The following is a 16,561-nucleotide window of genomic DNA, read 5'->3' on the forward strand; positions in this document are numbered from 1 at the left end:
TCCAAGAGGAGCATCTCAACTCAGGGAAACTTGACCGTCTTTAGGTTACAGGAAGCCCGGCGTGTCTTGTTGGTCACCTTCAACTCCTCGTGCTGCCGCCTCCAGTAGTGCACGTTGTACTCAGTGATGCCGAAGTGCCTCCTTGCAACGCGATTTCCATGCTCTACGGTGTATTTTATTGCTTTCAGCTTGAAAGCAGTTGTGTAGCTGGCGTACCACCCCATGGCAAAGCAGCAAGCAGTCCTGAACAAAGCGATGGAAAACCTCTCAAAATGGCTGAAAGGGAGCTTTTGACCACTGATGAGACGAGAACGACTGCTTGCTGCTGAAAAACAGTGACGCGATGACCGCAGGCTGCGCGATAGCCGTCTAGTTGCGCGCACGTGAACGACAGTGTAAGTAGCGTCTGAGAGCTGGCGCTAGGCTGCCATGCGGGTAATGCAAGCTAGGGCGTGTGGATACACAGTGCACTCCGCCGAACGGGGCGACAGTGGAGAGGGCGAGCGGTGGAGAGCACGTGAATCATGCGTGTTTCACGATGCGAGGATGATGCGAGCAAACAAAAAAAATCAAAGTTTTCGTGGCTCACACTGGGGGCGTGAGGATCATGCGAGTAAATACGGTATGTGTGTAGGATGATGGGGCGGGGGACAACGAACACAGGAAATTCGCCAGCAGAGTCCACTTGCTGGTTTATGCATATACCGGCAACGTAAGTTCCAGGGTTCGTACGGGCTTCAAAAGCAAAAATTCAAAGGTTTTCAAGGACTTTCAAGGACCAGAAAACACATTTTCAAGGTCCCCATCTTATGTTTTATCTGGGATTATTTATAACTTTTTCAACACAATGCAAAATTTCGTTATTGCCCAATAGCTAAGCACATTAGTGGACACTTAGATAGGCACTAACAGGTTCTTGAATGCTCCCCCAGCTTTATTTTTTATTTAAGAGTTGGTATTTAGAGGTTTTTGTATTTTCTTGGTGTTTTGCTGAGGCTTTTTGATTTCAAAACTTCATTCATTAATGTTGCCTGCATCTCGTGCTTTGTCAGCAAGAGTATCAGCTGAAATTAACTCAGCAAGTGTTGCTGCAAGGCAGGATGAACTATGTACCATAGAGTTTCTCAATATAAGCTAGTGAGAAACTCTATGCTATGCACACGTCCACCATTTGCACGTAAAAGCAAACGCAGATGGAGCGTATGAGGCACAGCAAACACGCAATGCGCGGCCGTCCACAGAATAGATGGAACATGCAAGATAGAGAACAGAACCCGGGTTTCACTGGATTGTATCGTGACATGGATTCTATTTAGGAGTGCTGCTCCCAATGTTGCCTCGTAATAATGAGAATCCACCAAACTCGTAATTTCACGCAATACACTGAAACTTGATTGTTACAATGTTTCTTTACATTTTTAACACCTAAAATTCACGGCAAACACTTTAAATTCTTGTGAAAAGATAGGGCCATTGGTTCTCTCCAGAAAAATCAAGGGTTTTCAAGGACCATTAAAAAATTCCAGGACTTTCCAGGCCTTGAAATTGACACTTCTAAATTCAAGGGTTTTCAAGGTTTTCAAGGACCTGTGCGAACCCTGAAGTTCTGTCCCGCATATACGTTTACAGTGCATGAATGCTATATTTTTGCGCAGGGTGCATACCTGCTTTTCACTAGTACATTGTTTATAAAATGCTGCTTAATCTTAGGCATACATGGTTTCTTAGATATTAACAAACAGTTCAGGCAGTACCTAATGTTAAATTTAAGCAATTCGAAACGCCGTATGCATGGTTGCCCAGCTCAGAAATGTTCTGAAGAAACCCTCCAGCTGACGCCATGAAGCCCCTGCTTTGGGGTTATCTATAGTGTAAAGCAAATTTAAGCTTCACGGTACTTGAACAAACAGCTTGGGAAGTTAGAAAATCCACTTGAAATCACGTGCAAACACTAAACCGGAAGCTGAAAGCACGGAAAAGGCGCCACTACTCCACAATCGTTCCCAACGCTTCCCACAGCCCGCACAACCGAAGGGTGCCCTCCTTTGATGCCACAAAGGGCGCGACCAAACAAAGGTGTCAAAGACGAAGAGTGCGCGTCTTTCAAGATAAATGACAGTTGGACTCGCATATCATTCAATGCGATATTCGGAGACAGCGTGTGAAAAACTATACAAACCCGCCCCTAACTCAATTTTTTTGGAAAGTGCTTCAGCTTCCCCTTAATGTGACGAATAACAGCAGATTATTCAATGCCACTGACACATACCCCTCTCCCCTCTTACCAACACACAAAACAAAAGCAAAAATAATGTCAACATGAAAGAAGAAATGCTCAAAATTAGGCAGGCAACCGATAATCTCACCAAAATGTTTGAATAAAGGTCAGACTAAGCAAACACAGTTCCCACCTGAACAGCCGGTTTCGTGGAATGTTCCCCACGGTTTTATTTTCTCTCTGCACTTCGCCTATGAAGAGGTCTACAGATGCTGCCTCACCGTCCTTGGAATTCACCACAGCCGTCAACGTGCAGTCACCAGGTAGCGACCCCTCAGGAAGGTGGGCACTCTAAAAACCAAATTTGTGCCATCATATACAGCACTGCACCAGCACAAGATGCCTGGCTAACAACCATGCTTTAATAAACAACAGAACGTTTCGAAACATGTCAAGTACCATGTGAGCAGCTATAACGACATGCAGCCGTAGAAAATGTTTTCCTTCTGCGGGAGAATTTGAAAGGGGCGTGACATGATGTTTTTTATATCCGAGATACCAACTGCAATACACAACTACTCTCCGTTCAACTCATAGCAACTGTGCGAAGTATTCATGAGCATGGTGCGGAGGAGAACAGTACATGAATGAATTTTCTCATTTGACGGCAAACCCGGCAGCAACTTGGCTGTATGGGAACTCGGCATGCTTGTCTTCTCCCCTTGCTTTCTGCTCCCTGCCACCAGCCCTCTTGGAACATCAAAGGGTAATGATAATTTGCAGACAACCGTACATTGCACGCTCGCCTGGTGAGCGACACCCTGCAGACATTTTATTAGCTTTCGCAGCAGATAATACACCGAGTTGCAGTAGGCAAGCTTATCACGTGACTTTTCAACATGAAAATCTTTGCTAGCAGGAAAGGCTTATGGTGGCCAAGTTTAACCCACAATGGGAAGTTACAGTTGACGCCACGCAAAATTCAGTATTCGCTGAATTGCACCATTGGGTAACGTTAAAAGGCAGCTACATTTTGAAACAGTATGTTAGCAAACTCTGGTGTTCTACACACTGCACAAATAATCAGGCAAAAGAGCCACTGACACTTTTCTTTTTTACTTTTGTTAGCAACTGCAGGGTGGAGCTGCTGATAAGCATGGCCCTAGCCATCCAGCATATACTGGTGGAGTGGGCCCATCTTGCCAGCAAGCACCAAAGCATCCTGGACTGAGGACACCTCTCACCGGGAGAGCGCAAAGGCCGCACGTACTGTTCCACGAAGTTTTCTTACTTTCACTCACTCACTCACTCTACGCCACTGTGTTTACTTATTCTGACCATTAACATCGTCTATATGGCATATGTTTATAGTCAGAAAGAAAATTGTATACAAACATCTGTTTACAATGGGTGACTAGCAACTACGCAGAATAAACATGGCATTCCTGATTTACAAAATAGTGGGCAGATTGCATTTTTCTTTAGTCCTAAAATCCCTTACCACTTATTCTGCAGCACCTGTAAGACATCAATCGTAACTTAAATCTGGCCCTTACTGATAGGTCATATAAAAACCGCACTGGTTTTTATTTCATGCTGTTTAGACAGAAAATCTCGAAAAAAGGTTTGCCAGTAGGCAGTCCCAGTGTGGCACCCCACGTGCCCCGTGAGAACAGCAGCACCGCAGCGCACTACACCCACGTTGGCTGCAGGTTTTCCTCTCATGGCAGCCGCACTGGAGCTGCACAGCTGCGCTCACCTTCTGGCTTCCGCTTTGCAACTGACCGCTCAATACAGATCCCTGCGTCCACAGCGTGTGCCCGCAAGTGAGCGCTGTTCTACTTTTAACGCTCTGCTCACTTGGCATGAACACTGCGAAAGTGGTGACAGTGCCTTGATTCCGACCTCCACAAATTTCAAATTAGGTAAACTTAGTGATGAGTTAACTTAAAGCAGAGTCAAAGGTGGCCCTTGAACTGATGTCCTGGAGCAGTGAAGATATTTGAGTTTGATCATCCTTTGCATGATTTTTATTTTGTCTGCATAGGACAAATAGTTCATTCAAACTATACTGCCATTTTGCCAAACAGCAAACTGGCTCAAGAACTTTCTAATTATAAATGCAGCAAAAACAAAAATTGCGCCTAGGACGTGCCGACTAATGAACATCAGGCGTTAGTCATAATTGCCGCATTCCATATTTTTCTTTTATGTTTTATTTTGCTTCCTGTACATCAGGTGGGTTTAGCCTTGCAGAATTAATGAAGTCAGCAATAAATCCCAACCCACTTCACCAACTGTTTAGAGAGTTTGTGCTTCAAACAAAAGGCAAGCAGGAGACAAACAGGATGTGCTCCACAGAGATGTGCAAGGCTGCCCCTGTGTGTAGTGCAGTCAAAAAACATTCTACAATTGGGGCAGCCCAACACGCAGCGCTGCACATCTCCCACCACTGAAAACCACGAGCCTAGCAAGGCCAACCTTGTATAGCCAGGCTGACACCCTGGCTGAACCAACTCGGATGTGATACCCGGACACGTACTGCATATGGTATTTTCACTTATTCCTTCCCACTTTAAAGAAAATCATTTTTACAACCCCTCAGCTTCTTAATTTACACCGTGTATCCCGTAAACGACTGCTCAATATGCCACATTTCTATATAGTGCAACATTCCATTGTACATTTTGTAGTTGAAATGAAGAAGATTACTTCTCTGACCACAAAAAATCTGGAAAAAATCCAGCTGCTTTCCCGACGACGTCATGTTAACTTGTCGTGGCACTTGAGCCCCTACTCTGCCAGTGATGGGTTATACTACCACAAAGCTTTCTAACAGCACTGTTAGGTTGTGCGAGGCTTTTTTTTTTCTCCCAAAACTAACACTAAGCAATAGGATAAACAAGCCCCATAGAGTAGGCAAAAATACCCCAGCGGCAACTTCCCTGCTGCCCACATCTACACGGATAGGCTGTGCCAGGCTGCTTTTCGACTTCAGCATTGCAAGGAAAGACAGTGCTTACCCACAGAGCTGAGGAAAGGGATTGGCCCGGTGACATCCATTCAAGAACAAGAGGCGACTTGTTTAACTTTATGGTGATCTTTGTGTCTGCAAGCTGCAACATAAGATTAACCACATATCAGAAATGCTGCTTCCCACAAGCTTACGAGTTAGGAGTTAGGCACCAGACAAGAGAATGCATACGTGCTTGCATAGGTACCTGCTTTGGCACGAGCCAAATATGAAACACTGGAAGAGTTCAAATTTACTAACTGTTCATTTTACAGCCCTTACAGAGACGATGCTACAAATTACCGCAGCTGTTAATAGGGGTGCTTATTTTCACTCCACTTGGCAGTTAAGCAGGCACTGTGTGTGCACATGGCTACTTGAAAGAGTGAAGAAGTTGCACAGCTGCTGGAACAGGTTGTAGTGGTCCGTGAAGGTTGGTGCACGTCGATTGGAAACATGAGTTGGCAAGATAGATGACACTTGTTTGCCTGCCATATAATTTCTCTGCACTTGGTACAATTCAAGCATAAGAAAGTGGGCACTGTCCACAACTGCCGCTCAAAAGAAGCTTGAGCGAATAACAAATGTTGACTTTGACTAGGAAGAGGATCTAGGCCACATGCCCTCTAAACGGAATGTGACCAGCAAACGAGCTTATTACTAAAACAGAGAACTGTCAACATTTCCTCAACTTTGGACGCTATTGACTATGACTGTAGACAAACAAAAGATCAAGTGCCCTGGTCATCTCTATTCACAACTGCCAAGCATCACACAACTGCCAGCTTTTTTTCATGCCACACTGTTGTGTACTAGGTGTTATCATTAATAAACCCCTGAATGTCGATCAGCGATACAAATGCTGAGGGAGGGATGCTGCACTTGCAGATTTCATTGCCGGATGTAAACACATAGGGACCAGCAGTCCATATCTGCACAAGGGTCCCCCCAGCTGATTCCAATCTACACACCAAGGCACGGCAGACGAAGCATACCAAACTCCACAACTGCACCCCCTCACCTAAACTCTGCACACCCTCACACTATTACAACAATTTAAGGGGTGTGTTGAGGGAATAAACCCTCCACAGGGCATCCATACATAATACCTACGTGGCACATACTGTGGCTCACTGTCCCCCCAAAAAAATTATTCCAGGGCTTGATAATATTCTTACCGAAATCTGCCTGGTGAGATGGACTATGATGCGGCATGTATCCTTGGAAACATAAAACAATAGGAAGTCCAATGCAGGTCGTTCTGAAATGAGAACAACGAGTTCGTGTCCTTTTCTGAACAAATTGAAAAATCATTGTACCAAAAAAAAAAAAAAAAAAAAGAAATTGGTACCATTATTTCGAATGAAGGAAACTCCGCTTTATGAGCAGCTACTTTAAAGTGTTTTGCTGGCAACATGCAACAGCAAAAAAAAAAAAAAAAAAAAAGAAAACTGCAAGTGGCAATATCCCTAAAACATTAGTTATCACCACATGCTAATTGTTTAATTACAAAGTTTGTATAATTAATTTTAATTACAAACTGTGTAGTCATAAAAACATCATATAGCTACAGAACCCTACTTGGAACTACAACACAGATAAGGCAAACAGATGGGTTGCTCGGTTATTAGGCGCCTAATACATTAAGTGCAAAAGGAGCAGAACAAAAGAATAAAACAATGCACAGCATTGACATGCTTATTTTTTCTGTGCAGCAAACAGTTACAAACAGGAAAGAAACCCTAATCACCCTACCGAGTTCCCCCTTTTATATGATAAGCAATATACGTTCATTACAAACTGCCTTACAAAGTGACATGTTACAAAACAAAATGAGGTCAAAAGAAAATGAAGCAAATCAAAATTATGATGCCTCATTCACTGCTGTTACATACTTCTACAGGCACATACACACCCAGTTACACATTACGCATAAGCAGCAGGCCTACTTTTAAAGGTGTGCCCCTGGGTTTTTCTCCTAAACGCATGGACCACATGTGTCCCCATGCTTTGCTTCACATACACTGCTGGGATGGCTCAAGCACCACTGACGGGGGTCCCTTGACAGCAATGGTGTGCTGCGGCCGGTGTGACACAGGCAAGAGCGCTGGCACTCTTACCGGCCTCTCACCGGCCTCCTCCTGCCACCTCAAGATCCTTCTTTGCCAACCAACAAGCTCCACGGAAAGCATCCCTCAGCACAGCATTCTGCACAATGTGGGCTGCCCAAGGAACTTTGGTTCCTCGACCACAAGACAAGGCCCCCATTAGGGGGGCAGCCCAAGTCAGCAGGCATGGGTGGCTTAGCGAGCTCGTGGAGACACAGTGACGTTTGTCGGGAATTTTCCTTTTTTCAGGGAATTTTCAGCTGTAATATTGGCCAAAAGGGAAAAAGGGAATTTTCAATGGATATAGGGAATTTTAGGAGTCATGGAGTAAAAAAAGAAAATTATTGTCAGTAAGCCAGACCTCGCATCATTTCTTACTTTGTTTGCTTTTAAACAGACCCGCCGCGGTGGCTCAGTGGCTAAGGCGTTGCGCTGCTGAGCACGAGGTCGCGGGTTCGATTCCCGGCCGCGGCGGCCGCTTTTCTGATGGAGGCGAAAAGCAAAAACGCCCGTGTGTACGCGATTTCGGCACACGATAAAGATCCCCAGGTGGTCAAAATTAATCCGGAGCCCTCCACTACGGTGCGCCTCATCGCCTGCGTTGCGTCGCCATGTTAAACCCCACAATCAATCTTTTAAACAGTTCCCTTAATACTTCCTCGGATTTATGTTCAAATATGCATGGTCATGTTCGCGCAAGGAACAAACAGACCGTTCTTAATCTAGTTTATAAAATTGGAGGTAGCGTGGAGGAAGGAATAGTCCATGAGAACGAGCTAGTAAAGCGTGAAGCGGCAGCGGCTGACGGGCTGAAGCCTGTTCGCATGTACTCCTGCGCAATATACAAAAACGTATTTCGGCGGCGCCTTAGTACACGTACTGTCAACAAGATATGTTGCTAGCAGTCCAGGCGCTGAGCTAAAATTACCTCAATTACCCAACAATGTCTTGTTCTTTTTCATACAAGCAGTTTTAACTTAGAGCTTTAACATGCAAAGTAAGCATGCTGTGTGGTACAAAACGTGAAGGGCATAGTCAAATGCTGCTGAGCGGCAGATGCCGCGGAATTTAATTCACGCTGAAGCTCTGATTCTCTGAAGGGCATCTGAGTCCGGAAGGATATGTAAGTAAGGCATAGGTGGTGCTAGCTAATGCCCAAAACCGAACAGGAAACCACTCAAAGATCTATCAGTTGCAAAAAGAGAATGCAGGGAAATTTGCAGGAAATTCTTGAGAAACCTGCACGGAAAATTTTCACCAAATAGAGAATAATTGAACCAAGAAATGGGAATTTTTCTCCCAAGTACAGAACATCACTGTGAAGACATTGTTTCAGGCCCAAGATTGCAACAGCTGCCCTAGTGTTTATATCATGTGTTTTGACTGGGCATTAATGACTTCGCCACTGAGCACATTCTTGGCACCCTTTCGGTGGGTCAACTAAACCCTCAGCAGCATCCCTGCGATGCTGTGAAGTTGACTGTGACTTTGGCTCTCTTGTTCTAGCTAACTAGCCAGGCAAAGAAGCCTATTTAGAGCCCCATTCACCACAACACATTGTATAACTTTAATTCTAGTCTTTAAATGCCCTGAAGTGGAAGTGACTGCGACTTTAGTTTTCTTGTTCTAGCTTGCTAGCCAGGCAAAGCCAGGCAGCAAAGCAAGGCAGCCTGTGTAGAGCCGCATTCACCCCACAATGTAGAACTTTAGTTTTAGTCATTACTGTACTTCCTTACTAAAAAGTATATCTATTAAAACACTCTCTGTCCACTCAAGTCCCCACAGAGTGCATTTAACATATTTTCCCGAAGTCATACCTGTAGATTATTAATAAATGTGCCAATCAGAAACATACTGCTAATAAGACTACCCACTAAGACTACACACTCTAAATATAAAAAAACCAAGTTCGACTTCCCATTAAACGATGGCGTAAAAAACAAAAACAAGAGCCATACGAAAGTAACTGCCAAAAATAAAGTCCTTGCCAAATCTAAAAGTGCCACTAGAAACCTATGCTGAAAATCTTCACTCTTTTGAGGGAGCAAGAAAAGAAAAAAGAAGGCATTACCTCTTCCTGTAAGCCACCTGTGGTAAAACCAAGCACTCTGGTCCCCAGGATCCGTGAATGTAGCATTCTGGACTAAGTTGTATTCTGGTATCGTTTGCAGGAGACAAGAAGAAAGACAACAGCTGAGAAAGCATTTTAACCTGAGAGCAAAAAGGCCTCTTGCCAATTTCGAAATAATGAGAGAGACACACTAAAAGGGTGACATGCAGATTTCAAAATAGCTGGTGTAATAAAGCTTGCAATTGTTGGATAAAAAAACATAGATGCAAAAAGACTTTTTTAAAACAACCAACCCAGCCACTGACAAAAAATGGATGCTGCCATGTCTGCTTATAATGAAGTCATTCATTTCTAAAAAAAATGGGACTGTGGTTATACTGGAACATAATCAAGGTGTCGGACTGTCACATATTATTTTGTTACAAAGCTCCGATACAACAAACATGAGCGTAATGAAGCAGCTTCCTGTTTCTGCTGAATTTAGTATTGGTCTTCACAGTGTTGATTCACCTACAGAAGTTTGAAGTCTATCACGGTTAACACTGAAGGTGTCCAGTGATATTGAACCTTTGGTCAGGCCAGTTGTACAGTTTTGCTTGATTGCTGACCAGCGTGCATTTTTCAAGTCAAGGTTGTCCCTTAGGAATCTACAAGCAGTTACCTTCTAGAAGAACACTTTCTTGGACAGAGCCTTCTTTAGGGCCTGGGTGAACAGTAGGCAGCAATGAACTGCGGTAATGCCAGGCTGAGTAGTTGGAGAAATTCGCTGCGATTCGGTCCAGGGTGAACGCCAGCTCCATTTCTGCAGTTACCTCCGCACGGACACATACAAACCGCCGGTAGTCCCAGCAATGAACTGCACAGGACACAGATAGATGCCGTTCTGTCGATGTTGTGGTCGATCTGCTTGATAATTGCAAGCAGGTCGACCCAACAATTTCAAAACACCAAAAAGAACAAAACAAGCAATAAGCAGCTGTTAGTCACAGGCCTGTGGGTGTGCAAAAAGCAGTGTTAAGGCTGAACCAAATGACAGAAATCGTAAGTTAAGCACAAATGTAACTAAACATTTAGCAAAATATTCTCAAAACACAAAAAAATACTATTTAAATGAGAATAAGTTGCTTGGTTAACAACTTGATTGTTGTTTGGTCACTCACACGAGCCCATTTTCCACTGTGTGCTATCCAGAACTATCCAATGCAGTGAAAAGGAGCAGCATAATGCTATTACAAAGTTGTTGTGTGAGACTCGTGAAGGGAAAGCTTGACTTGAATCACAAATGTCCCTCTTTGGATAACTGCTCACAACTTTAGTGTTTTCAAATTAGACAATTACTTTTAGCTGTTTGATATTCCCAACCCAGTCCATTAACCTGACATTTCATGAGGACGTATACATACTGTACTGCCCCACATGTATAGCATTCCCTACTTTCCATTAGAGCAATCTATTGCAGAGTTTGGCAATTATTTCCTCTTGCCATTCACCTACTGGCAGTGGGGCTCCCCCGCCTCCCCAAGTGAAAGTGTGGACGCCCAGATGTTGCCCCTCCGAAGCCAGGGAATTCCATGGGCCGGTCAAATATAGGCCATCTACTTGCAGCAGGCACATAACTCATGAAGCTCCACTATTTCAGCGGCTTTCTGCTGATTTCCATAACATGATGGCCTCCTACAGTAATGTTGCAAAGCATTCCAAGAGCTTAGATTGACAAATGGAAAGAATAAACGACAAATTTGGATTAAAAAATCATGTGCAACAGGTGGACTATTTAAGACAGGGGAAGATGATGTTGAGGCCAACAAAAACATGGCACTGGATAGCCGTGGAATGACTTCCTCTATCGCTCTGGGGTGACAAAAATTTACTGCTTTACCACTGTATGGTGTAACCATATCTGGGGTGACAAAAATTGGCACTGTGTGTGGCGAGTGCATATGTACTATGCAAACAGGACAGACAGCTGTGAAACACTTCACAGTTTTGGATGCATACAAAATGTCTCGTTTTGATCTAAAACAGTGCGGTGAACTGCTTTTAACATACAAATCAACATTTGGGGTACACATAACCCCATCAGGCACATTTCGCCAAGTCGACCGAGCAGGTTAGAGGCTGCAGCCAGAGCTTTCCGAAATGCCACAGCATTGCCTGCAAAATTATCAACTGTCTTGGTGAAGCAAGAGTGTGTTCCACGTTGAGGCAATGCCAACATATCACCACACGCATGGCAAGGCCCAATAGGCTGTAAGAAAACAAAATGCATTACGCCCCTTATATGAGATGATAAATGTTTGTTCTTAAGACCTCGTAAGACCACATGACAAACACGTCAACTACCCGATGTAAATTATCTTTCCCTTTGCGTGTTACTCAACAAGTAATAAACTGACCCCAAATTTTACGAAATCTTCGTTTTCAGTATATTATTTGCTCTAAGCACACCCTCTGTATGTATGAGGGCCTCCCTAGACCTTGTATGGCACGGAAATTAAGTCCTAACTCACAAAAGAAGAAGGTTCCTGTTACTCCTTCTATTTGTAAAAATGTAATCGAAAGCCATCTTTGTTCTTCAGGTTTGAAGTTGGTGTGGATTGTTGATTCAAACAACAGCACAATTTTTAATTTTACCTGAGAAATAGTTATTTTAACTTTTATGATATTTCTTATAACAACGCACCCAAAGTCACACATACAATCAGCGTTCTTTCCCCTGTTCTACCCAACAGCAGTGACTCTCCTATTTCACTTTGGGTTTCAATATCTGCAAGCTGCATTTTCAGTAAGGTGTAAATATTGCTTATAATACATTTACGGTTAGTTACTTGTGTTAGTTCTGCACAATAGTGATGATACAAAAAATGTAAAAACAAACGTGAGTGTCCCTCCCCCTTTCTGATCCCACCACAACGGAAACTCTGAATTTTGAATACATAACAGAAAAACACGAGGCTGATAGTTACAAGGAACTGTGACGAAAAATTGGAAATTCTGAAACAAAGAATGCGAGAAGTGCAGCTTTGTGAGATAAGGTTAATGCAAAGCAATAAAGAGCCCCCTCTCTGGGGTTTCTTTTTTCTATAACCAACTTGCTACCCATTCACCATGAGGTCATGACAGCTCTTGCAGCACAAAATAAAAATTTACTACCGTCCTAACACTCGCATGAACTAGTGTGTCTTTTCACAAAGCATTTTTAGTATTTTTTTTGTGCATTCCTTCTTGTGCCCCACCTTTCAGTGCTAACTTTGTATTTGACTGACATGCAGATGATTGAAACCACTTTTGAATGCTGAAAAATCAATGTTCTTTTTTAAGTCTGAGGAGAGCCCACAGAAGTGTTATAACCAGGCAAATTTTTAAAAAGGATACTGAACACACAAATATACAGAACAAAAGTAAAAAAAAAAATTGTAATGTGTGGAACATGGTGTTTGTGTGAAAATACTGCACCAACATTGTAGTATACCCTTTCTAAGTCGCTACAGATACGCTATGAAAAGCAGGTGGCAAAAAAGCCAGAGTGTCATATGAATCGAAAGCATCCCACCCTTATCTTGTAATTGATGCGTGTAACCCCACCAATATTGTTGGCGAGCTTCTTACTGGATTTGCACTTAAATTTCACAAACATGCCCTACTTGCCAAGTTTCGCGTTTTTCATCGCTGTGTTAACTTTCCTGGGCCTGCAAAGAGTGGCTACCTGTGCACGCACCGTGTGGTCCCGCTTTAACGTTGTTGGTGACATGACGTGCATCACTGCTGTGTGGCCACACCTATTCACTGAACTCTTGAGCCAGCTTTCCATTTTTTCCTAGTCCCACCTGGTGGGCAATGTGCGAAACAATTTGGCCGGGCAACTAGTCAGCCCTGAGGCCACATGTGATGCCGAATTGCATTACTGCAGTTTCGTGACAAAGAGAATGGTCTGGTCTCACCCTAGGTCACATAAAAGCACTGCAGCAGGATTTTTCTAGCCTACTAAACTCAATTTCACTGGTCCATGTGAACCCCCTTCTGAACTAGCGAAAAATAATGCTACCACGAGCAGCGCATTGGACGTGGTAGCTGCGCAGTGCTTGCTGCTGCAGACGCTGCCACGTTGCCTCGTGCGCAGCGACACCTGCTTGCATATGTGTGAAATAAATATTGGAAGTGGCCAGTTGTGCAGCAGCATGAAATAGCTGGCAGACAGTTTTGTCTAAGGCTAACAGTGAAGTAACGACTGCCCTGCAAGACTACATGGAACTTCTTCCTAGGCAACGTGGTCAATAGTGATCAGTTGCCTGAAGTAGTGGGACTTACAGTTGCGATCATCTCGTTCGAGAAAAAGGTTGCACAAGTTGAGCTCCTTGTGCCAGTCCATGTCTGGAAATGTCACCATGGCCCAAGCACGATGACTCCAGGCCCCATACGACTTGGGATTCTTTAGCAAGGCTGCTTCTGTAACAAGTAGCTCTCCCGCACCATCTTCCGTTGTTCGCTTGCAGCTGCAAAGCATTGATCACCCTCAAAATGCTCACGTCCTCAAAATGAAGCCTCGAGGCAGTTCTCGCTCTCACCCCTTTCCCCTTTTTTTACAAAATTGACACTACACAAGTTTTTATGAGTAACTAACTACCCACATTTGAAGAGATCATGCATCAAGAACGTGCTTTTCCTCAGGCATTTCCTTAAAGAAACACATGCCAGGCTCTCCCAGCTTGAAACTCACCCATTCTCAAAGTTTGCTGCAAATGTTTCTCTCCTCAAATTCCACATGGTCGTGTAGTCGGGGTTACCTTGAAGAATCTGAGCAGTGATGTGCAGGAGTTCATCATCAAATTCGTGCTTCTCCCGCTGCAAAGGGCAAAAAGCGAGTGAGTGGCAGCTACGGTCCCTGGAAGGGAAGGAAGGAGGTCCCTCGCTGCACTCACTTTCTCAAGCACTCGCGCTGTTGCTGCCCTGTAGATTTTCAACTTTTGCTCTCTCTCTTTCCGTTTCTCCTCCTCTTGCTCAGCAGTTGTCTTAACCTTGACGCGTCCATGCTTTAGAAAAAGAGCCCAATAACGTCCGCAGTTAGTGCACATTAGAGATGAAAGAAACTCTGCTGCCATCCAACACTGGACGCTTGCATTTCCAGCAAGCAGATTGGTATGGTGGCAGCAAAGGAGAAGGTTAAGGTGGAAGCCCTTTTATGGATGCACCCCTCACTTGTTTTAAGACCGTTTAGTTTGACATCCCCAATCTTCCACTTGTAACCTATGAAGTGCACTGGAAAATAACTCTGCTTCAACGATAAGCAGTATGGTTAGCACGATTCCTGCAGCTCACGAAAAACCCCACACATTTACACGCAGGTTTTGTCAAGGAAAACCTGAAGAAACCAATAACATCTCCTGTTTACAAACAGTTTTGTTCAACGACAGTACTTTAATGCCGCAAAATTCACCTGAAACACTCCTGACGCTGCTGTTTTATTTAAGTGGCAATTCTATCTAACAAACCTTCCCTTAATGAGATCCCAATCTATATACAAAAGGCCGGCACTATGAACAAGGTGCATGTAATACGTCAAAAAAATTAAGGGCAATTTAAGCACTTATGGATAACTATCTGACAATATAAGAATGTCCAGCGGGACCAAAGTGCAAAAATAAAGGATGAATGAAGCAGCGGCATTTGCGGGATGTCATTTCAAAGAAGGACCTCCCCAAAAAGAGAAAGAGGGAGAACATGAAAGGAGAAAAAAGCAAAGAAAACGTAGCACAAACAAATATAAGAAGCCTAGGAATAGCATGAACTCAATATTTAGGACAAAAATCTTCCGCAATGACCTTTCGATTGTTTCATTTATTTATCCCCCAGAAAGGTGCAAAATGCACAATTGTAATGTTGAAAGCAAACATTGAAGTGGATATGGTTGGCGCGTAGCTTGCGAAATAACTCAATATGTGTAGTCAATATTTTGATGTTAGACAGAGTTAGTGGCCTTTTTCTCCCCCCCCCCCCCCCCCCTCCCCGTCCCACACACACACCCACACAGGCTTAACTCTTTCGTGACCGCGGGAAAATTGACTGATATTTAGGGGTCCAAGAAAACATTTTTTTCCTGCCAAAAAATTGGTTAGGCACTAACTACAGGAACACCAAATGCAGATTATTTAACGGCCTTCCCAATAACACCAGTTTTCTAAATGTTTTCACACATCATAGTTGCGAAAAAAATATCAAAAATCAAAATTTTTGTCAGGTTGTCGAAGAAAATGATAAAAAAGGAGTTGTGTATAACAAACCACCGGTAGTAGAAAAAAATTAGAATAGACATTTTGAAGGAAAACATTGCAAAAACACGGCCAAGAAAAAATGTTGGCTTGCGCATAAGTTTGTCAGATATATATTTGTCAGATATATATATATATATATATATATATATATATATATATATATATATATATATATATATATATATATATATGTGTATATATATATATGTATATATATAAAAAATGTTAGCCCACTTGGTGCTCGTTCCATGTGGTGAAGCCCAACCTCCATTTCAAAGTGTGCAATTTTGGGTGGTTTCCTGGAAGAAATCTCACGGATTGACATTATCGGAGACAACCCGCCATGGTGGCTCAGTGGCTAAGGCGTTGTGCTGCTGAGCACGAGGACGCGGGTTCGATTCTCGGCCGCGGTGGCTGCTTTTCTGATGGAGGCGAAAAGCCTCCATCAGAAGAAAAAACACAAGAAAAGCTAAAATGCCCGTGTGTACCAGCTTTTGGCGCACGTTAAAGATCGCCAGGTGGTCAAAATTAATCCGGAGCCCTCCACTACGGCGCACCTCATCACCTGGGTTGTGTCAGTGCGTTAAACCCTACAATCAATCAATCAATAATTACCAGAGACACGAGTTTGCCCCCCCCCCCCTCCCCCCCCGTAACATAAAAACGTCTTGTCAATGACTGACTTTTCATTTACGGCTACCACAGTATTTGGGACAAGCACGCGATGCGGAAAAACATGCATGAAGTTGAAAATGGAACTCCATGGTTGATGCTTATTGACGTTCACTGTCAGTTATCGCTCAAAACATAAAGTTGTGCTTTAATATTATCTTCTGACTCGCTATTGCAGCCTTGCTTGCAGGAATGAGGTGCAATGCGCTA

The 16,561-nt window shown here is 43.5% G+C and overlaps 1 protein-coding gene across 1 annotated transcript in view; it reads right to left on the reverse strand.

Annotated features, from left to right (window-relative positions):
• Rabggta (Rab geranylgeranyltransferase subunit alpha) overlaps positions 1-16,561 on the reverse strand; it is a 29,072-nt gene that overhangs the window by 9,907 nt on the left and 2,604 nt on the right. Inside the window, exons 2-9 of the mRNA XM_077685955.1 lie at positions 14,330-14,440; positions 14,128-14,252; positions 13,719-13,903; positions 10,072-10,266; positions 9,411-9,494; positions 6,410-6,492; positions 5,242-5,334; positions 2,412-2,569 (exon numbers count right to left, since the gene is read on the reverse strand). Of these exons, the coding sequence (XP_077542081.1) occupies positions 2,412-2,569; positions 5,242-5,334; positions 6,410-6,492; positions 9,411-9,494; positions 10,072-10,266; positions 13,719-13,903; positions 14,128-14,252; positions 14,330-14,440 (1,034 nt within the window). The remainder of the gene's footprint in view (positions 1-2,411; positions 2,570-5,241; positions 5,335-6,409; positions 6,493-9,410; positions 9,495-10,071; positions 10,267-13,718; positions 13,904-14,127; positions 14,253-14,329; positions 14,441-16,561) is intronic.

The sequence above is a fragment of the Haemaphysalis longicornis genome, unplaced genomic scaffold (genome assembly GCF_048455015.1).
Source record: "Haemaphysalis longicornis isolate Haplotype H1 unplaced genomic scaffold, Haemaphysalis longicornis Haplotype H1 scaffold_1, whole genome shotgun sequence".
Taxonomy (NCBI): Eukaryota; Metazoa; Arthropoda; class Arachnida; order Ixodida; family Ixodidae; genus Haemaphysalis; species Haemaphysalis longicornis.